The 22,430-nt window shown below is 44.6% G+C and overlaps 2 protein-coding genes and 1 non-coding gene across 8 annotated transcripts in view; 2 read left to right on the top strand and 1 right to left on the bottom strand.

The window, feature by feature from the left end:
• SIRT5 (sirtuin 5) overlaps positions 1-22,430 on the bottom strand; it is a 32,893-nt gene that overhangs the window by 1,256 nt on the left and 9,207 nt on the right. For 5 of the 6 annotated variants that reach the window (XM_028107484.2, XM_028107481.2, XM_028107480.2 and 2 more), the window contains 6 exons: positions 20,292-20,425; positions 16,882-17,107; positions 14,706-14,793; positions 13,824-13,877; positions 11,780-11,903; positions 9,439-9,554 (listed from right to left, as the gene is read on the bottom strand). In XM_028107484.2, the coding sequence (XP_027963285.1) occupies positions 9,439-9,554; positions 11,780-11,903; positions 13,824-13,877; positions 14,706-14,793; positions 16,882-17,107; positions 20,292-20,425 (742 nt within the window). The remainder of the gene's footprint in view (positions 1-9,438; positions 9,555-11,779; positions 11,904-13,823; positions 13,878-14,705; positions 14,794-16,881; positions 17,108-20,291; positions 20,426-22,430) is intronic. The other variant, XM_028107485.2, reaches the window with a different exon arrangement.
• Positions 10,445-10,578, top strand: LOC114212643 (small nucleolar RNA SNORA70). Its single transcript, XR_003610025.1, has one exon. It is a non-coding gene; the product is annotated as a small nucleolar RNA SNORA70 (small nucleolar RNA).
• LOC114212568 (large ribosomal subunit protein uL16-like) lies at positions 10,450-10,997 on the top strand. The gene has a single exon (XM_028107486.2). It carries the CDS (start codon positions 10,639-10,641, stop codon positions 10,939-10,941), a length of 303 nt encoding a protein of 100 aa, XP_027963287.1. The 5' UTR covers positions 10,450-10,638; the 3' UTR covers positions 10,942-10,997.

Here is a 22,430-nt window from a genome sequence, read left to right as displayed (position 1 = left end):
CCTGCTTCCTTCAAGGCAAAATACAACAGGAAGAAAAAAAATGTCCATCTCTGAATGCAGGATTCAGAGGATCCTTGGAAAAGCAGGATTTTCTAGTGTATTCAGAAGAAAACCAATTGAGCACAGGTAAAAATGAAAAAGGACATGTTCAAGGTAATTCAATATTCATATTGTTTATTCTTTTGTTTAAAGATTTTATTTATTTATGTGACAAAGACAGTGAGAGAGCCCAAACAAGGGGAGCGGCAGGCAGAGGGGGAAGCAGGCTTCCCGCGGAGCAGGGAGCCCGATGTGGGGCTCGATCCCAGGACCCCGGGATCCTGACCTGAGCCGAAGGCTGACGCTTCACCGACTGAGCCCCCCGGGCGCCCCCATATTGCTTATTCTTGACGCAACACAGATCATGAATGCCTGAGACCTCGAATACTCTTCTGTCCGGAGAGAGTGCGGCTAACGGACATCCCCAACCAGGTGACATCTCCACTCCTCCTGCCGCCAGAAAGCTCCTCACGTGCACAGTTACAGCCCCTTGAGGACCTCCCCCAAATTAGAGCCCGCCACAGAGAACCTTCCGGGAGTTCGCATAGCCTCAGCGCGCACGCGTCCTCCTTCCTCGAGAAGGGACCTTTGAGAGTTCCTTTCTATATCCCTCCTTCTCCCACTTTGCAAGAGCAAGCTGCTCCCCTCCCCCACCCAAATCTTACCATGATGCCTTATCCCAGAGTGTGACAACATCCGAGGGGCCAGAAAAAGGGACGTTTGAAATGTTGGTGTAGATCTCAGCCAATAAATGGCTTCTAGAGATTGGGTGACAAGGCATCCTTAGGCAAGGAAGGGCCATTTCGTTCCTGCTTCCCATAAAACCGAAAGAGGGCCTGGTCTGATTGGACTGTCAACAAACACGTCGCTCAATGCAATACAGAATTAGTGTGTATTTTAGCATTTAACTTGGAAAGAGGTCCAAAATCCGAGTGGCGATGACATAATGAAATTCCTTTCATTCCCGGGGAATTATGTGGCTCACATTCTCAGGACCTACGTCTATAAAAAGCAAAAGCTAAAAATTACAAATTTTAGCTTGACATCGGAAAGGTGAAATTTAGCTTGGCCAGTAAAAATCTGGCCTGCCCTCCTTCATATTAGGTAGAATAAGAGACACAGATGAAGCCAACTGCAAAGAGAAAACAATATTTTTTCCCCAGGACGATGCACAAAGTATCATAACAACTCCCTTCTTTGACGACTGCTTTTTTACTCACCAAGGAATTCTATACTCTAAAACCATAAGCTACCAGAAACTGCTGTTGGAAAATACAGCGGTAAAGGATAAATGTGCTTGAAGGACCCAGGTGACTTTGCCACTGAGCAACAACCTTGCTTTCTAACGCTGGGACCGGGCTCCACACAGGGGTGTCTGAACAGTGTTACCTGTTTACCTTCAATTTGCGGTCTCCAGGGAGACAGAACCCTGCGTCCACATTTCCAGCCAGACTGCACTTGACTCCCACACAGCCCTGCTTGCTGCTCAGTCTACCAAAAACAGCTTCACTTAAATTTCACCTAAACTCCACCCTCCCTCCAAATCCCATAGTAATTGTACCTTTTCCTTGGTTTGGGGACATGCACCATGTTCCTCCCTCATTTGCAGAGAACCGGTAAAGCTGATCTGACTATAGGTTAGTTTCTGGTGACTGCAGGTGGACTGGGCTAGAACAGCATGAACTCGGTTTCCTTCCAACACTCAGCCAGGGGCACAGGAGCTAACCCGAAAAATTTATGTCCTATGCATCTATGAAGAGCTGCATTTCCAGTAAGATTTCACTTTTATGGAATTATTAACCAAAATGTATAATTTATTTGTTGTTTTCAATAGCTATGCCACAAAGTACTGTCAGTGACAGTTCAATCGAGGCATTTCCTAATAAAACATTTTTTTAGTTTTCAAGAAATTGAAAGCAAATGATTCATACCACATTTTGCTGCAGAAATATAATAGGGGAGTCAACAAAAGATTTTTAAGCGTAAAAATATATCACGTGAATATAAATTTCTGTGGTGAAAGCAGAATGGAAATACAAGTTCAAGGAGGAAAACAGCGAAGGTTGTTAAAAAGGGCTTGTGTATCTATTTTGTAAATACATAATTGTGGGTGTTGAGTGGCGGCAACATTCACCCTGGATGTATTTAAAACCTTGATAATGGCGGTTTTATTCTAAAATGAGAGTATTTTATTTCCAGTACACTTGGAATCACATCTTTTTCAACTATTTTGATACAAAATTTATTTTTTTTAAGTTTGGTTTTTTTTTTTTTTGACAGAGAGAGAGCACAAGTAGGCAGAGTAGCAGGTAGAGGGGGAGGGAGAAGCAGACTCCCCACGGAGCAGGAAGCACGATGCGGGGCTTGATCCCAGGACCCCGGGATCGTGACCTGAGCCGAAGGCAGACGCTTAACCAACTGAGCCACGCAGGCGCCCGATACAAAATTTTAAGATGTCAAGTTTAAAAGAGGTACGTGAAGAAAAGTGCTTGAAGACTCATGTTGTAGCACCCTGCGCCCCCCCAACACACATACGCCGCCCCCCCTCCCCCCAGCAGCAGGGTGACCAGGACCACTGGGTTTGCTCTGGAATCTGTTCATGCCACTACTATTGGTTAATGTGATTATCTAATTTGAGAAAAAAATTATGCAATAAACCCTCAAAATACAGTGGTTAAAAGACGGTTGCTCCTAGGAAAATTTGATGTATGCTTTGAAAAGACATGGCAGCTCACTAAAAATAATTCTATTAAATTAGTGTAGGTGGGGGACGCTTGGGTGGCTCAGTCAGTTAAGCGTCTGCCTTCGGCTCTGGTCACAATCCCGGGGTCCTGGGATCGAGTCCTGCATTGGGCTCCCTGCTCAGCAGAGAGCCTGCTTTCCCCTCTCCCACTCCCCCACTTGTGTTTGCTCTCTCTCTCTCTCTCTCTCTCTTTCTCTGACAAATAAATAAATAAAATCTTTTAAAAATAATTAAAAATAAATAAATTAGCATAGGTGGGAAAGACTAGGGGGAAGGCTGCTTCACAAATTTCTTTTCATAAGTTCTTGTTGCACTTTAAAAAAGAAAAAAAAGTAGAAAAATATCCAAACCAGAGGTTGTAATCCAGTGTTTTCCCAGACTCCCAGATGATAAGAGTCACCTGGGCCACTTGTCAAATACACAAACAGTCCTCCTCACGCCCTGGAAATTCTGATTCAGGAAGTCTAGACTAGCGCCTTGGGATCTGATTTTTTTTTTTTTTTTTTTTTTTTTGTGGCTGTCTGTTTTGTTTTACAAAATAAGGGCTGGGTGATCTTTATCTTCAGGGGCATCTAGGGAGCACTGGGAGGATAAGGAGCATCATCAATGCACCACAGGTGACCTGCAGAATCAGCAGGTCCCGACTCACAGAAAAGGCCTTTAGCTCTATCAAACAAAGCAAAACGAAATAAATGAATGCAGACTTTGCTATAAACAAACATATTTTAAATAAATAAAATTAAATATTTTTAAGTATCTTTAAGTATATTTTGCTAAGGCATCTATGTGTCCTTTTAAAATTAGTCTGACTTTACATGACTTTTTGACGAACAGACTAACCAAGAGCCAGCTGCATGAGCCAAGAGTAGGGCCCTTACTACCCACCCATGACAGCTCACCCAGGCATCGGACTTCCTACCAACTGCAGTCATCCGTAAATTAAAAGTAAACTCTTGGGGCGCCTGAGTGGCTCAGTCGGTTAAGCATCTGCCTTCAGCTCAGGTCATGATCCTGGGGTCCTGGGATCGAGCCCCGCATCAGGCTCCCTGCTTGGCGGGAAGCCTGCTTCTCCCTCTGCCTCTCCCCCTGCTCGTGCTCTCTCTCGCTATCTCTGTCTCTAATAAATAAATAAAATCTTTAAAAAAAAACCCTAAAAATAAACTCTTTACACTCTTGATGAGCAAATACATAATTAAAGCAATCTATAAAACCATTTCTAGCTAAGAACTCCTTCGATTTCCAGACTCCATTGACAGCTCGCTTTCTTTGGGGGCACTTCTTCCCCTGCAGAAACGTGTTACCTCCCGACCTTACTGACCGCCTCTTCTGGGACATGCCCCCTCCCCACCTTGACGCCGGCCACACTGACTTCCAGCGCTGTCCCTTCCACCTCCCAGGCGCGCATGGCTTGCAGCCTCCGCTCCAGGTAGTCCTGTGTCTGGAACGCTCTTAGCCAGACAATTTCCTTAGCTAACGCCTTCCCCTCCTGCAAGACTGCTCAGACATCTCAGTGAGGTTTACCCTGACTACCCAGCTGAATCCTGCAGCCTGTCCACTCCCCTTCAGCTCTACCTTTGCTTTTTGCCACAACCTGCTGCCCCCTTTCTTGCCTGCTATACCATTTGCACGTTTATTATGCTTCCTGTTTACTGTTTGCCTCCACCACTAGAATGTCATCTTCACATGGCAGATTTTTTGGTTTACCAATATATCCTATCCTGAGCACCTAGAACAGTATACCTAGTACCTAGTACCTAGTAGGTACCTAGCAGATATCTGTGGACTTCAGCTGAATTCCACAGTTTAGAAAAATTCAAAGATGGTAGTCAGGGGGGCACAGGAGGCCCAGGGTGCTGGAAGGCCCTTTGTGCCATCTCTCAGGCAAGCACAAATCCCATTTCTCTCTCAGCAAATGCACAGACCCTCATGTGCCAAGGACCTCAGGGGTTGAATAACAGTCAAAACCTTGAAGCCCAATTAGAAAATACCTAGGGTCTACTCTAACCGTAATGTCTTGTCAGAACTCATCGGAGACAACCATCGGGGATAGGGAAAATGACAAAAACAAAACCGGAACTAATTAACACCTTGAAAATAGTAATACATTTCAGTGGGACACAAATTCTGTGACTTTGTCTCTAAATTAGAACTGGGGCAAGGAATCTACAACTTGAGCAAGTTCTCAGATGTCCTGTGAGATCCAAGTTTAAAGTGTAGGTAGCATCCCTGCTCCCTGCTTAGGTAAAAGGAAATCAGGTTAAAAGGACATATTTCCCAGTTTTCGCTTCTCTCGTTAACCTAGAGCAGCTGTTGGCCACCTTTTTTCTGTGAAGAGCCAGAGAACATATTTTAGGCTTTGCAGGCCAGACAGTGTCTGTTGCAATGACTCAGTTGAGTTGTTGTAGGTGCAAAGGCAGCCGTGGACAATACAGAAACCCATGGCCGTGGCTGAGTTCCAATAAAACTTTATTTACAAATACAGACGCTGGGTGAATTTGGTCTACAGGAAGCAGTTTGCTGAGCCCCGACCTAGCGTAAAATTCAACCCAAATCTATCACGCATGAGATGTAAGAGACAATTCTTCCCTTGTTAGACCGTCTTAGACCGTGTGTTCGAACGCTCAATTGCTCTGGGCCTGGTTCCTGTTTGAAAAGTCGAGAAGGTAAAAGGATCCCCGGCATCTCTTCTAAATGTCAGCTTTGATGACTCCTAGATAAAAAAGCACGACTGTCTTCACTGGTCAGTTACACTCATCTGGAAAATTCCCAGACTTAGTGGTACAGCCAGCCTCAGCTCCCCCAAGAAGCCAACAGAAGGTGGTTCTTGTGGTCAGTGCTGGGTCAATGAGTAGCTTGTCAAATTCGATCAAAGTTTCTAACGAGCAAGTACCCGGTCTGTCTGAAAGGAGACGTGGCCGCTTTTCAGGACGTGAAGCTGAACAATTTTGGCTGAGAAGGAGAAGCAGATGAGTCAGGTCCGTAGTTTTAGGAGGCCCAACTTACATAATGATATCCTTATATGCCAGGACGCTCTTCTTAACTTGCAGGAAACCTACCAAGTTCAATTTCCTCTGAAGACACACACAACGGATGCCCAGTAGCTGCTGGTCAGTCCAGGGCATGAAAGGGAGAGGCCAGCTCTGGGCCTGTGGAAGCACATTGCTTTGATTTTCTTCTTTTTCCCCATCTGCATTTTGTTACTTTTCTACCGTGATGATATGTTTTCATTCTTTCTACCTTGTAGAGGTGAGCTGGAGATCATCGGGCTAAAAATAAACCACATGAGAAGAAAGGGACTGGGGATGTAGCTCATTCCCTCCTTCAGAAAGTTTATGCCATCCTGCTCTTGGAGGATTCTGATGCTCTTTCAGCAGACGAGGGGCCTGAGTTGTCTGGCTCTGACATTCCTGTTAATGATGCATGCTGGTCCAGGTGCTACAATGCATATTAGAGGCCTCGTGTCTATTCTCAGGGGTAAGTTAGAAGAGAATTTAATTTTTAATAGGACAGCTTTATTGAGATGTCCTTCACATATAATCTGTTTAAAACGTATAATTTAATGTTTTCTTTAGTATACTCACAAAATTGCACAACCATCACCACAGTCAACGTTAGAACATTTTCATCATCCCAAAAGGAAACTTGTCCTCATTAACAGTCACTCCCTATTCCTCTCTACCCGAACCCTAGACAACCACTCATCCACTTCGAGTCTCTGTTGATTTCTGGATATCTCATATAAATGGAATCATAAGATTTGTGGTCTTGTGTGTCTGGCTTCCTTCACTTAGTATAATGTTTTCAAGGGTCATTCATGTTGTTGAATGGATCAGTACATCATTCTTTTTATGGCTGAATAATATTCCCTTGTATAAATACCAAATTTCCCTTATCCACTAATCAGATGAAGGACATCTGGATTGTTCACGCTTTTTGATTATTATGAACAATACTGCTATGAACATTCATGTACACGTTTTTGTGATGTTTTCATTTCTCTTGGCTATATACCTAAGAGAACCACAGGGTCGTATGTTAGCTCTGCATATAACCTCTTGAGGAACTGCCAGACTGTTTTCCAAAGAGGCTGCACCATTGTACGTTTCCACCTGCAACGGATGAGGGGTCCAGTTTCTTCACCAACACTTGTTGTTTTGTTTTGTTTTTTTAAATTATAGCCATGCCAGTGGTTGTTGAGAGGTATATCAGGGTGGTTTTAATTCGCATTTCCCTAATTTTTATAATGTTCAGCATATTTTCAATATGCTTATTGACCATATATATGTATTTGGAGAAATGTGTATTCAAATATTTGGCCCATTTCTAAATTGGATGATTTCTCTTTTTATTATTGAATTGTGAGAGTTCTTTATATATTCTGGATGCAAGTCCCATATCAAATATTAGACTAGCAAATATTTCCTCCCATCTCATGGGTTGTCTTTTTTATTTTATTGATGGGGCCCACTGAAGCACAGAGGTTTCTAATGTTGATTGAAAGCCAATTTACCCATTTTTCTTACATTACTTGTGCTTTTGACGTCGTACCACGGAATTTACCCATTTTTCTTACATTACTGGTGCTTTTGACATCGTACCACGGAATTTACCCATTTTTCTTACATTACTGGTGCTTCTGACGTTGTGCCACGGAATTTACCCATTTTTCTTACATTACTTGTGCTTTTGATGTCGTATCACAGAGGCTTTAACTAACTCGAGGTCACAAAGACTTACTCCTATATTTTCTTTTAAGTATTTTATACCTTTAGCTCTTATATGTAGGTCTGTGATTCATTTGGGTTAATTTTTGAATGTGGTATGAAGAAGGAGTCCAATTTCATTCTTTTGCAGGTGGCACTTCAGCCGTTCCAGAACCATTTGTTAAAAGGACTACTCTTTCCCTGAATTGCCTTCATACCCTTTCCAAAAACCAGTTGGCCATACACTGCGGGTTTATTTCTGGACTCTCAGTTCTGCCCCCCTAATCCATATGTCTATCCTTACGCCAGCGCCACGCTGTCTTGATAACTGTAACTTCGTAGTAACTTTTGAAACTGCAAAGTGTGAGTTCTTCAACTTCATCCTTCTTGTTGTTTTGGCTCTTCTGGGCCCCTTGCATTTCCATATGAATTTTAGGATCCCCTCACCAATTTCTGCCAAGAAGCCGGCTGCAATTTGGATGGAGACTAGCTGTATCTGTAAATCAATTTGGGGAATACTGCCGTCTTAACAATACGACGCTGTCTGGTCCACAGACATAAGTGTCCTTCCACATGTTTAGATCTTTTCATTTCTTTTACTGTATAGTTTTCAAAGAATCTGTTTTACATAGACGGCAAGTTTTTAAGGGATGTCACCTGGTTGTTGCCACTTACACATGAATGAAGAAGTGGGCCGAGAACACAGACAGTAGTGATTAAAAACAGGGAGGAGATTAGATTCAGCCAGCTCACCAGAAGAGGGTCATCGAGTGCATTTCCACACAGTCTGTGGCACATTTTTTTATCCCAGTGAAGACTCAGAATGCTGGTCCTCATCTGGCTGCACGTTAGAATGATCTAGGAAGTTTATGGAAATCATGATGCCCAGGCTACACCTGAGGCCAGTTACATCAGAATCTCATGGGTGGTACCCAGTCGTATTTTTATTTTTATTTATCTTATTTTCTTATTTATTATTATTTGATAGAGAAAGAGCACAAGCAGGGAGAGCTGCAGGCAGAGGGAGAAGGAGACTCCCCGCTGAGCAGGGAGCCTGACGCGGGACTTGATCCCAGGACCCTGGGATCATGACCTGAGCCAAAGGCAGACGCTCAACAGACTGAGCCACCCAGGCGCCCCGCCCAGTGGTATTTTTAAATAAGCAGCTGAGGTGACAACCACTGGCTAACGTAATGATAACAAGTTTCAGTGAAGTTTTATATTTTATTGATTTGTATTTCTTTATGAGTTATGTATGTTCTACCTTATTCTAGAAAGGAATTAAGCAGACTGATAAGAATATATAAACTAAGTTAAAAGGGAAGACAAAACAGCCAGGGTGAAAAAAGAAAGCAAAATGAAGGTGAGGATAAAATGGAACTCAGAATGAGGCTAAAAACACATCGTCTGATGGTCTCCACTTTCCACACAAATATGGGAGACAGGATCAGCACCACGACATGGCCCCCAATACTACTATTGAGGATATCTGGCAATTCGGCAGCTACTTGGCAACGAGACCAAAGAGGAGCTCACCCAGGCCGCCCCCAGGGAGAAAAGCGGGTGATGAAGGTCCACACGGACATCTCCCTGGCCATGTGCTGGGTATTCAACTCACTTACACCTAAACGCCATTACCAACTCTCGCTGAGAAATACAAATGAAAGCCAAGCGTACAGAATCAAAGAACTTTCAAAATGTTCATCAAAGAAGAACTTTCAAAATGTGAGCAAGAGCCTTAAGGCAAATTCCCTGGAGGAACATAGAGCTGCCTTGGTCTACAGTAACCGATATTTTGTTCTTCCATCGAAGCAACTATAGACCGATTTAGAAAACATAAACTCTGTCATTTTTTTTTTTTTTTTTTAATGAGAACAGTAGGTAAGATCCGTTTCGACGACATATCCAAACCTGCTTCGTACCTTCTCTCTCCCACCTTGGTAATCCCTGTACCTGAATCTGTTGGTGGCAGGGGTGGTTTCCATGTTGAATTCGGCCACTGGCACTCCCCGTGCAGACACCTGCGGTGCGAACATGGCAGCAGGATAAACCACGGAGGAAGTTCCCACCTACCAAGCAAATGAATGGAAACAGACAAATGACCACACGATGGGGAGAAGAAACATTCTTTCAGAAAACCTGACATAAACTCAGGCCAGTTTGTGGTTACAGGTGTGAGGGAAGCTAAGCTGGATGAGATCAATGGGGAGCTTCCAAGGGACAGATGGGAAGTTAGGAGGCATCCTTTCAGCTGATCACTGGAAGAATGTGCTAGAAGAAAAGCAGCACAAATGGAGAGAATGGCAGATGAATGGCTCGGTTTTGTTTCTGCTCTGGGAGGTGATGCCAAGAATCCATGTTCTTTTTTTTTTTTTTTAACATTAGAAAATTCCAAGAAAAAATATATACAACATGTCATTCAGAATCCTACTACCCCAAGATGACCACTGTTCACATTTTGATATATATTCTTTCAGGTTTTTCCCTACAAATACATATTTAGAAATGTGCTTTTCAAGAAAGGAAAGGCCAGAACATGCTGTACAAACCAGCTTTTCTCATCTGACCATCGGTCATGAGCACTGATGCTCTGGGATGTGCTCAATAAATACTGGCTGAATGAATATGCACCTGTGAGAAAGTGCTTCTGTTTTTAAAGACAAATTAGAGAAATTCTGAAATAGCCTTTGTCCAATTAACTCCACTTCCAGGAAAATATGCCCTAAGGAAAGGATCTGAAGAGCATGCTAAGAAGTTATGCCTAAGGATATTCACCATAGGATTATTTAAAATATCAAAATGTGAAAAGGCCTAAATGTCTAAAAATAGAGGATTGGTTAAATATCTCCTTTTATAGCCAAGCAATAGGACATCATGCAGCCAATTAAAAGATGATGTGGATTTGTGGATGTACTGGCATGGAATATACGTGAATAAAGTTGTTTCAAAACAGAACACTCTGCAGCCAATTAAGCCGACTGTGCTCTCCGTCCATGGGGGCCCAGTGTGCCATGGCTGCAAACAGTAGCCTCCTTGGTAGTGTATGCAGCCTGTTGATTGTATGGGTTGCCCTAAGGGACCTTGGAGACAGCCCTTTCCAGTGGATATTGAGGTCTGACCTCATGCTATCTCCAATCTAGGCTGCAGACAGGTATGCGGGGTGCCTTTGGAAAGCCCCAGGGCACAGTAGCCAGGGTCCACAATGGCCAAGTCATCATGTCCATCCATACCAAGCTGCAGAACAAGGAACATGTGATTGAGGCCCTACGCCGGGCCAACTTCAAGTTCCCCGGCTGCCAGAAGATCCACATCTCCAAGAAGTGGGGCTTTACTAAGTTTAATGCGGATGAATTTGAAGACATGGTGGCTGAAAAGCGGCTTATCCCAGATATCTGTGGGGTCAAATACATCCCTAATCGTGGCCCCTTGGACAAATGGAGGGCTCTGCACTCGTGAGAATCTCGGCACTGCCCCCTCCCTATTCATGCCCACCAATAAAACCTACTTCCTGTCAAAAAAAAAAACCAAACAAATAAAAAGACAAAACAAAACAGAACACACAGTCTGAACCCATTTTTGAACTTTAAACAATATGTATACATCCGCATAAGAAAAGGTCTAGACCAGGGGCAGGTAAATGTTTTTCTGTAAAGGTCTGGATAATAACTTTTTTAGGCTTTGTAAGCCAGTCTCTACCACAAATAGTCAACTCTGCCATTAGAGTGTGAAAGCAGCCATAGACAACACAGAAGAATGGACATGGCTGTGTTCCAATAAAACTTTATTTACAAAAGCAAGTGGCAGCCCAGATCTTGCCCACAGGCCGCAGTTTCTCATTTCTGATCTAGAAAAAAAAAATACACTAAAATGCTTACAGTGGCTATTTCTGGATGGTAGAGATATTGGTGATTTCTAATTTCCTCTTTATAATTTTGTACTTTTTTGTGTTTTCTCAAATTTAATAATGAGCATGTAGTACTTTCAAAATCAGAACCAATAAAATGCTTTTTTTTTTTTTTTTTTGGTGGGAAGAGGCTTTGTGAAGCCCAAGACACAGTCTTACATAGTTTCATATTTAAGATCAATTCATATTCATTGTTTCTTCATTTTTCTGTAGGGTACCACGAGTAGGGTACAACACACAAATTCAGAGGGGGAAGGAAGGAAAGGGAACAGAGAAGAAAGGAAGGGAGGAGGGAGGAGGGGGGGAGGGAGGGAAGGAAAAAACACCAAACTCCACCCCAGTCCTGGTGTTACAGAAAAATCTCAAAGATCAGGGAACGGAATGACCTACCACTAAACATAAGTCACAGAGGGTCAGCTCTCTGTCAACCTCCTCCAGAATGGCAGGATCCAGGTTTTCTCCAAACCACACCACGTGAGGTCGCAGCAGGCCCCTGCACCCTGCCTCTTCGCACCTGTAAGAACAACATCCTTCACCCAACCCCAACACCTGTCCCACCAGGTCTGCCCAGGTGGATCACAGGCAGACTAGGGGCTACCCCAAATCCAGTCCGTCCAGTTGCTCAGCTCTGAGCCTTCTTATCCTCTATTCCTCCCCTTCCAGACCACGTGAGCTTATCCTGAATAGAAAGTACTTGTGTTAATGGCCCTTGTGTTGACAAATGTGTTTCGGCCAACCGTCACATTCCCTTTCTAAACAGTGTTTATTCATAAAAAGACAGACAACAGGCCCAAAATGGAGTCCCTTGTGCTAAGCCCCACATCAGCAAACCAAGACTTAATACGTCACCTGGCTCCAGCTTCAGCCTCTCCAGGGAATGCGAACTTTAAACCAGTCCATGTGGAACCACCTGGTCAGCACTAGTGGGGTACTCCGCTGAAATGCCCCTTGGGTCCCCTACAGGACAGTGACCTTGCCTGAAACAACTCCCTCTTTGCTAGAAAAATCTTCCTTGCCCTGCCTCCTTTGGCCTATAAAAGTCTTCCATTGTGTGTGGCTCCTTGGAGCTCCTTTCTGTTTGCTAGATGGGATGCTGCCTGATCGGAGAAGCTCGGACAAAGCCAACTGGATCTCCAACACTGACGCAGCTGGATTTGGGGTTTTAACAGCAACTTTCTCTTTCCCAGCTACTTCACCACACACATCGGTGTGGCTGCCTGGAAGCAACCAGGCTCAGCCCCGCTTCTAACACCCCAACCACCTGCTGGTCTCATCAATGACCCCCTTTCCAGTTTCCTCGGATTCACCTTTTTCTTGCCCTGACCACAGCCAAGTTCTCCAGGGTCAATTACCAAAACCCTCCATCTTTCACTCCGTACTACCTCCTAGGTCATCTTACATATACCTTCTAAAATAATCCCCCAAACATCATTTTCATCATAATAATCTACTCAAGAACTGCTCAGGATTCCCTATTGTTTTATATCAAACTTTAGAATTCGGTAATGAAAACCCTTACTAAGAATCATAAAAAGGGTTCTGTGGTTAAATAAACCGGTGAAATATTAACATATTATAACCACTTTTTAAGGAGGAACAGTGTATTTCAGCATATTAAATGCTCTGAGAAGTCCTGCAGGAAAGCAAACATGCTCCGACTTTGTTTAATCTGTGGTTTCCATATTTATTTGAGCATGTAACGTCATTTTTTTCAAGTAATGCCCATCAATGTTGCATGGATCTAACGCTCTATGAAATATTTTAGGAAACACTGTGGTAACAACTGGTTTTGAAAAACCGAGATAAAAAAATCTCTCTAGGGTTTATCGTAATCTATGAAAATCCCGTTTGGTCCTGTAATTTCACCTTCGCAAGACCTTTCACTGTCTCCTTTCCCCTGGATTGATAACACTGATGACGATGAGGAGGACAGAGATAATAGATGTCGGCCTCTACACTCCACACACACCTGATACACATCTGTAGCCTAACAGCTCCAGAAACCTTCCAGACCTCAAATTCTCCCACCAGAACACAAAGCAAAAAGAGACCGGAAAGGAACAGTTCTCCTTACCCTGGTTTGGTTCACCTTCGCCTTTCCACCCTCGGCCTCATAGGTCAGGGCATATTTAAAAGGCACCTCACAGAGCACCTGGGTGGCTCAGTCATTCAACGTCTGCCTTCAGCTCAGGTCATGATCCCAGGGTCCTGGGATCGAGCCCTGCATCGGGCTCCCTGCTCAGCAGGAAGTCTGCTTCTCTCTCTGCCTCTGCTCCTCCCACTGCTTGTGCTCCCCCACTCTCTCCCTCTCAAATAAATAAATAAATAAACCTTTAAAAAAAAATAAGAGGCACCTTACAAAATGAACTTAGATTTTGATTCCCTTTTTTCACAATCTGGAAAATCAAACACGGATCAACGTTATTTTACCCACCGGGGAAGTTTCTCCACTGGGATTCTGGCATCTTGAGCTTCAGGGTCTGGAGCACTGAAGTAAACAGTATTAGAAAAGAAACAATGTCATTGGTATAATCGAAGAACAAAGAGATAACATAACCCAGTAAGTCTGCATATTTGCCTGGCAGCACATGGTTCAAACCCATAATTAATACATGCTGACTTAGAAGGACACAAGAAAGACAGACACCGAACAATTAACTACCAGTGATTTTACCTCAAAAGAGGGAATGTGTATGTGGGGAGGGGGTGGAGCAGCCGGTATGCTAAGGGGGGAGTTTCATGATACGCACTGTTTACATCATCATGATTTGACTCTTCTGCAATGATACTGTATTAATATATTACTTATATAATTTACACTGATTTAAAATGGCCAGGTAAAATTTTTCTCAATATTCTGAGTCTACTCTTATTTTTTAACCTAATTATAATAATAGTACATGTTCCTCATAGAATTGTTAGAGAATTCTAGAAAGTGAAAAAGAAGAAATCAAAATTTCCCATAATCCCACCTTGATAATCACTATTAATATTTTGTTTTATTCTCTAGTGGTCTTTTACCTATATACAGATATACCAACATGAAGGGTGTGTGTGTGTGTGTGTGTGTGTGTGTGTGTGTGTGTGTGTGTGTGTGTGTGTGTTGGGATCATGTTAGATAACAGATCCTGTGGTTTTCACTTAGCATTGTAAATTTTTAGCAAGATATTTCTTTTATCAGATGGGTGTACTGTATCTAGTCTTACTTCTCACAAATATCCATGGGAATCCCAGGCTAAAGTTCAATTTCCTTACATTTATGTTCAACTGAAAAGAGAAAACAACACACACTCGTTCTGGAGGGCAGTATAATTACCCTTTCCCTGATAAAGCTGGACAAATTGGACTCTTGTAATTCTCAGCCACAATGCCACAAGAGGTACAGCGAGTTTTAAATAAGCTACCTGAAAAACATGAATTCAACAAGACCAGAATTTAGTATAATCAAGAGCAATTGTCTCCATGTCTGAAGGGGTACCAAATAATTGAGGTTTTATAGGTTCATGTTAGCAAATGGGCCTGCCCTAGGTATCAAGGGAAATACAAAGGCGTGCAGAGGTCCTGAGCAAGCAGAGGGCATCTACCTTCTGGACTCTGTGGAGTCCAGAGATCTGGAAAGGAGAGAGATAAAATCACTTACTACATGACTAAGGAGCTCTCGAATGACCTCGATGTGCAGGTGGATTTGAAGTGCTCAGTAGGGCAGATGAAGCCAAAGTAAACCGAAGGGCACGGTTTACTACGTATATGATTAATAAAGGTTCCATATCTTGGATGTATTTGCAAAACCTTAATTTTGACCTAACAAATTTTGAATCTTTTATACAAAAGCTGCTCAATAAATACATAATCAACTAGTACATGAAGCAAATAATTATTAAAATTAGTGACCATTTCTTGAGCTAAGCCGGTAACGGTGACTGTAATTCATCAGATGTTCGCCTTGTGCCCAGCACTGCACTGAGCCCGGCCACACCAGAGTGGATGTGTAGCCCTCCATTCCATCCAGCATTCCTTCCTTGGGGAGCCGTCTCTCTTCTACCCCATCCGAGTGGAAGGAGCTGTCAATCGCATCCCAAAATACAAGCTTAGGCCCACGCTCCAGACTGGTCCAATCACGGTACCTAATCCGTTACTCTCGGTGGCCTGATGGGACAAAGGCCAGCCCTGGGCATTTCAGCCGGCGAACCACGGAAGGGCCATTTGAGGAGGACAATGAGTTCTGGCTGTTGTCTAGAACCCTTCCACGGACACGTTTCGGTGAGAGCCAGAAAGACCTGGTATCGGACACTGCAGGAAGAGTGTCAACAGCTTGGAAGGGAACCCGGAGACTAGAGAGGAGCAGCCTTTTAGGAAATGCTGTGTCACTGATCCCCAAGATGGCACAGAGCATGGAAGATCTGATCTGATCTCAGCTCAGGTCCTGACCTCAGAGTTGTGAGTTTGAGCCCCGCCTTGGCCGTGATGCATCTTAAAACTGATGGCATCTTTAGTTTGATGAAAGGCGGGGCTTTCTTTTGTTTTTACCTAAATTAGAAGAGAGTTCTACTCATCTGCAACCCCCAAAGTTCCAACTAAGATGCACATATTATCTTATTTAATCCTTAAAACAACCATAAGATAGGTGTTAACATCGCCATTTTATACATTTATGCATGGCAAGTGACACCACCTACATTCTGAAACTGCAGAGAAATGGGCCACATGGACAGACCCTGTGAAAGAAGGTGCCAACAAGGCACTCAGTCCGTCCTACTGCTAGGACGCAAACACAAGACAGGACCCAAGCGAACAGTGCTCGACTGCCGTGATCCCAGGCAAAAATGGGCAACGTCACCGCACACCCACAAAACCCAGCAACATTCCCCACGCGGCCACTGCTTCTGGAAATTCCAGAAGGAATTTCTGGAAACTAGAAATGCATTCCTTGGGATGGAAGTTTGGTAGGCTCTTAAATACAAATGCCCTTGGGAAGAAATCTTGCATACCCATGTATGCCCTTGTATGAATGAATTTATTAGATTTTTGGTGAGCTCCAAGCCGGGGGGGTTGTGGGCAGAGGATAGGAGAGTACATGAGGGAAAAGAAGGATGTCCTCAAGGGCAGAGAAGGGAAGCCAGCAGGATACAACACAAACTCCTCGGGTGTCACAAACTTGGTGGGCTGGCAGCAGTGAAGGTCACTGATCTGGCAGCTTCCCTAAAGGCTCGCCAGCTAAGCAGGAGCACAGCCTCGGGGGAGAGAGCCGTCTGGGGACAAAGGGGAAGTAAATGGCTACCCCCAAGAATGCCAGTCTTAGTGGTCCCCCAGCCTCCCATTTCCCCTCAGCCCAGCTGGGCACTTGCACCCCTGCTGTGTAATGCTCACACCAGACGCCTGGGGCATCTTGTCAAAATGCAGATTCTGATTCAGTGCCTCTGGGGATGGGGGGGTAATGGCAGGACTTGTGTTTTGAAGTCTGGTTCCCCTCCCCGCGCGTGAGGGCCCCTCACCATGGATTTCCAGGAGGTTCTTGGTGCCAGCCCTGCGGTGCAGCTCATCAATGTTTTGGGTGATGACCATGACCCGTCGGCCCTGCCCGCGCAGCCGGGCCTCACATTCAGCGATGGCCAGGTGCCCGGGGTTCGGCTCCTTGCTCAGCATGACCTCCCGCCGGTAGTGGTAGAACTCCCACACCAGGGAAGGGTTTCGCGCAAAGGCCTGCGGGGTGGCCAGGTCCTGGTGGGGCGGGGGGGGGGGGGGAGAGGTGGGAGTCAGAGAGGGAAGGCCAGGATGCACTAATGCTCTGGGCCACAGAAGCAGGCGGTTTCTGGAGGGAGCAAGCTGGAACACACCTGCCGGCGGCCCACGCGGTGTGGCAGACTCGGGACAGGGGCCCCCAAATATATAGGAAGTCGATTTCATTTATCCAGGAAAAAAAAGGAAAATGCAAAATGCCCACTTAAGGTATAATGGCCATAGCCGAGAAACTCAGTTTTTTTATAACTATAATTATAACTACACGCATACATGCAACTATGCAAATAAAAAACAGGATATATATTAACAGAATATATAAAAATATATTTTTAAAGGATGATTCCTCTTCTAGGATGGGAAAAATCTCATCCACGGCAAAAGAGAGGAGAGTCATTGTTGTCTGGGGCTGCAAGCCTATGGGAAAGGCCACAAGGGAACCTCTGGCAACGACTGAAATAGTCTCTATCTTGGGGCACCTGGGTGGCTCAGTCAGTTGGGCGTCTACCTTCAGCTCAGGTCATGATCCCAGGGTCCTGGGATCGAGTCCCGCGTAGGGCTCTCTGCTCAGCAGGGAGTCTGCTTTTCCCTCTCCCCCTGCTTGTGCTGTCTCTCGTTATCTCTCTCTTTCTCTCAAATAAATAAATAAAATCTTTAAAAAAAAAAAAAGAAATAATCCATATCTCGATTGTGGTGGTGGTGGTGTTACGCATTTTGTTTGACTATAAAGGTCACCCTCCTACCTGGTGGTAGAGTCAGCCTTCATTTGGGGAGTGAATGGGGAGCAAACATCTATGGTGTGGATTATCCACATCCACCCTGTACATCCTTCCTGCCCTCCACACACCGCGAGTGGCCTGAAGCAGTTTACAGGTGCCATGGGAACGTGTCTACATGTATCCTTGGAACAGAGCTGGTGTCAGACACATTCTATGGACTTCTTTGCTTCCCCACAAACTCTGAGCTGCTTTGACACCACTGACCACCTCTCTCCTCTAGAAGAGCCCCCTGAACCCCTCTGAGCCCCCACTCCCTGCTCCTCTAATTCAGGGACTGTTCTTCTCTCTTGTGGGACCCTAATGGCCCTCAGCGCTCCTTCCTCCCCTCCTTCACCTTTAAGGCAATGATCCCCCCCATCTACCTCCACAGGCTCAGCTGGAGGGCAGCAGAGAGGTGACAAAACATCCCACACATTTGGATCACCACATCAAAAACTAATGATGTATTGTATGGTGACTAACATAACATAATAAAATTAAAAAAAAATAAAATAAGTAAAAAAAAAAAATTAAAAAAAACATCCCACACATTTGCCAGCCATTTAATAGGGCAGGAAAGGTATGTTCATTAACCCTTCACTTAACAAGACACTACCTACTAAAATTGGAATTCAGGGCGCCTGGGTGGCTTAGTTGGTTAAGCATCTGCCTTCCGCTCAGGTCATGACCCCAGGGTCCCGGGATCAAGTCCTGCATAGGGCTCCCTGCTCAGCGAGGAGTCTGCTTCTCCCTCTGACTCTCCCCCCTCTCATGCTCTCTATCATTCTCTCTCTCTCAATAAATAAATAATCTTTAAAAAATAAATAAATAAAATTGGAATTCATGTACTGAAGTAACTATTTATGATGGCCTTCATTCAACCAACAAAAGTCTATCAAGACTTACATGTGCCAGAGTTCTGGGAGCTGAGGACAGAGCAATGGATAAAACAGACAAAACCTAGGCACCTGGGTGGCTCAGTTGGTTAGGTCTCTGCCTTCGGCTCAGATCATGATCCCAGGGTCCTGGGATCGAGTCCCGCGTCGGGCTCCCTGCTCAGTGGGAGCTCCCTCTCCCCTCTTTCATGCTCTCTCTCTCTCAAATAAATAAATAAAAAATCTTAAAAAAAAATGAAAACAGACAAAAACCTCCTACACTCCAAAACTAGGGGTTTCCTGGGCCAGGGGGAGGCAAGGAAGCTGAATGCATAAGGACTAAAGGTATATTCTGGGCCCAGGATGGCGGGTGGTGGCTACACTTGTTAAAATTCATTGAATGGCACACTTTAAATTGGTGAGTTTTATTGTATGTACAGTTAATCCGTGAACAATGTGGGGCTTAAGGGCACTGACCTCTGTGTGGTCGAAAATCTTCCGTGTAACTTTTGATCCCCCAATTTTGATCCCCCGGAACTAATAGCCTGCTGTTGACGGAAAGCCTTACCAATAACAGAAACAGTCAATTAACACATATTTTGTATGTTATATGTGTATATACTGTTCCTCAATAAAGTACACTAGAAAAAAATGTTACTAAAATCATAAGAGAAAATACACCTACTGTGCTGTCCCATATGTATCCATACCAAAATTACATTGTCCCTTTACAACATGAATCATCAGTCAGTGCCTACATCAATATTCTTATATATGATACAAAACACCGTAGATGATATACATATTGCTAACAGTAGACATCAAATAAATAAAAGGTGAAAAAATTCATATTTATTTATGTGTGAAAATTCATATGCTGCTAATGAAGAAGCACCAATATGACTGCTTTATGGTACCTAGTGCAATGGATAAAGTCGCTTCAAGGTAGCTGGTCTACCCACTAATGAATGGGTATAGTATCTTTATGGCATTCAGCATTACAGTCATGTTCATCACGCAGTATTAGAAATATTGCTACAGTTTGGCTCAGGTCATGATCCGGGATCCTGGGATCAAACTCTCCCTGCTCAGCAGGGAGCCTGCTTCTCCCTCTCCCTCTGCCCCTCCTCCGGCTTGTGCGCTCGCTCTCTCTCTCTCAAATAAATAAATAAAATCTTTTAAAAAAAGATATGAAAAGTTCACAGGAACTTTAAAAATGTGTAATACTTAATTTCAATATCTGTAGAAAAGTGATGAACTATGCTAAACACGATTTCTCCGACTCCACTTTAATTACTAGAAGAAATCTAAATTGTTACATGAATAAATACAATCTCTACAGATCTAGAAAGTAAGGAAAGCAGCTGTTTTGCTTACGTCTGAGACCTTAATCATACACACTTTGTGTTGTTGCCCAAACAACCAAGACGAGAGTCGTGGTTAATTTCGGAACTTTGTCCCCTCCGTCGGGCATCAGACTCTGCCAAGGCTTCATTCAGGAGAACTCCTTAGTATTCTGGAAACACTGCTCACCTGAGCTTGCCATTTTCTCCAGTATCCCCCTGCTCCTCTGAAAGTCGGGACTCCGCTCTCAGCACTAACACCAGCCCCTGAAATGATGACCATGTGCTTTGCTTTTGCAAAAAACTTCCGAAAATCAGCCATATCTAAAGAGATAATAAAATCTTTATAAATCCAGTGTACCGTGTGGGCATTTATATCCTGTATCAGTTGTTCATATTTTGACTTGACCTTGCGTGAAATGATACTTTAGGATCCCCAAATAAAAATCATTCCTGTACCAGGGGCACCTGGGTGGTTCAGTGGAGCGACCGACTCTTGGTTTCGGCTCAGGTCGTGATCTCAGGGTCGAGAGATTGAGCCCCACATCAGGCTCCGCACTGAGCGTGGAGTCTGCTTGAGATTCTCTCTCTCCCTCTGCCCTTCTCGCTCATGCTCTCTCTCTCAAATACATCTTTTAAGAAAATAATAAAATAAAATAAATACATCCTTAAAAAAAATCGTTCCTGTGCCATGAAGACGCTGTCCACGCGGCCTGCTGTACAAGTGTAAAGCATCTTAAAGAAAGAAGCAGGGTACACAACATTGGCTTTGAATCTTGGCTCTGCCTCCCATCCATCCATCCACCTGTGAAAAGTGATAGGAAGGACCAGCCCTCTGCTCTCCTGGCTGTTTGATGTGCACAGTAGGGCCTTCCCGACAGCAGGCTGTTACAAAGATTTTTAAAAGCTAATGGATGGGAAAGCATCCTCCTTCATAACAGTAAAAACAAGCTAGTGAAGGGGGGGGTTGACCTCACGCCCACTGGACTCAAGGCCTTCCCTTCCTTCCAAATTCTGTTCCCTTTGGGGATCTTGTTAATTTCAGCTTCCCTAGACATCATTACAAGGTGAGGGTGAGGCCCCCTCCCCGGTGAACAGATGCTCTGCTCCGAACCTGGACACATAGGCTTCTCCTTTACAATTCAAGTAAGAGTTGGACCTTTCAACAAGACGTCACCAGGGACTTGGGATAACAGAAGGGAGTTGAACACAGAGAATACCGTGACAGCAGGTAACCATGGTCACAGACTATAGCTTGCTCTCTGGGACGGAGTGCCTTGTTCTGCACATCCAGGTATTCCCCCACTTGATCTCTGTCCATCAGGGGCAGCAACCACCATTTGAGGAGGACTCCCTGTGCCCCAGGCTCTCTGCACCAAGCACTGTGCATGGACTACAAGGTAGAATCTGCCCCCGCAACAAATGTCCTCATCCCAGGTTTAGAATGAGGAACTAGACTCGGAAATGTCATTGTTGCTCCTGGGCAACAGAGATTCGGTTAGGACAGGGCATGTGTCTGAGCGACACCCCTCTGTCCCAGGCACCGTGGCTCTGCAGGCCCTCATTTGCAGGGTACGTAAGTGCTGCGGCCCCAGCAGGCCAGGCCTAAGCAGTACAGAGCTGAGAAACTCCCTCTTCTGCCCTCCCCGCCCCCCACCGCCCCGGGGAGAAGCAAATGCCGGACCTGCATAGGCAATGGCAAACAAGGTTAATCCCTGGAATGAACGAGCATCCCCTGAGAGACGGAACCCAGGACAGGCAGGTTGGAAAAAAGGAGAGCTAGTGCGGTGGGGGCAGAGAGACAACTTAGATAGGAACGAGAATGTGACTTCATTTTGTGCCCTGAGCTGGTAAGACGGATCCCATTAGTTTCTCATGCATCAACGCCTCCCTTCCGAGGTTTCATCCTCATAAGCCCAGAGTCACCCCCACGACTGGCCCATGACTGAGAATCTTAATAAAGACCCCATCTCCTCTCCCCTCCCCCTCCTCTCTGGCTGCTGGGAAGAAGGCACAGGGAGTAAAAGCAGACTCTCAGAAACAAAGAAGCACAGGCTCCAACTCCCTCTCCAGCCACATTCTTGAAGCTCCCTGGGATCACTTTTCCGGCAGCCTAAGTCCCAAAGCACTGAAGATGGTGCAGGCACACTGTCCCCTTGTGGCATAACCAGCCCAACCATTTGCCAACCCTGCCAAAGCTCAGCCCATGCTTACATCCCCTTTGGAGTTAGACCAGTGTGACAAATGAGGCACACCAAAGCTGTCCCACTAGGAAGAATTTGAAAAAAGAAACCCAGTCTGGGTGGACTGGAGTGTGCAGTCTAATCTA

This window comes from Eumetopias jubatus, unplaced genomic scaffold (assembly GCF_037043125.1).
Source record: "Eumetopias jubatus isolate StellerSeaLion01/CBP00866 unplaced genomic scaffold, mEumJub1_p1.0 scaffold_6, whole genome shotgun sequence".
Classification (NCBI taxonomy): Eukaryota; Metazoa; Chordata; class Mammalia; order Carnivora; family Otariidae; genus Eumetopias; species Eumetopias jubatus.
The sequence above is the reverse complement of the archived record's forward strand: the minus strand, read 5'-3'. Positions and strand labels throughout refer to the sequence as shown.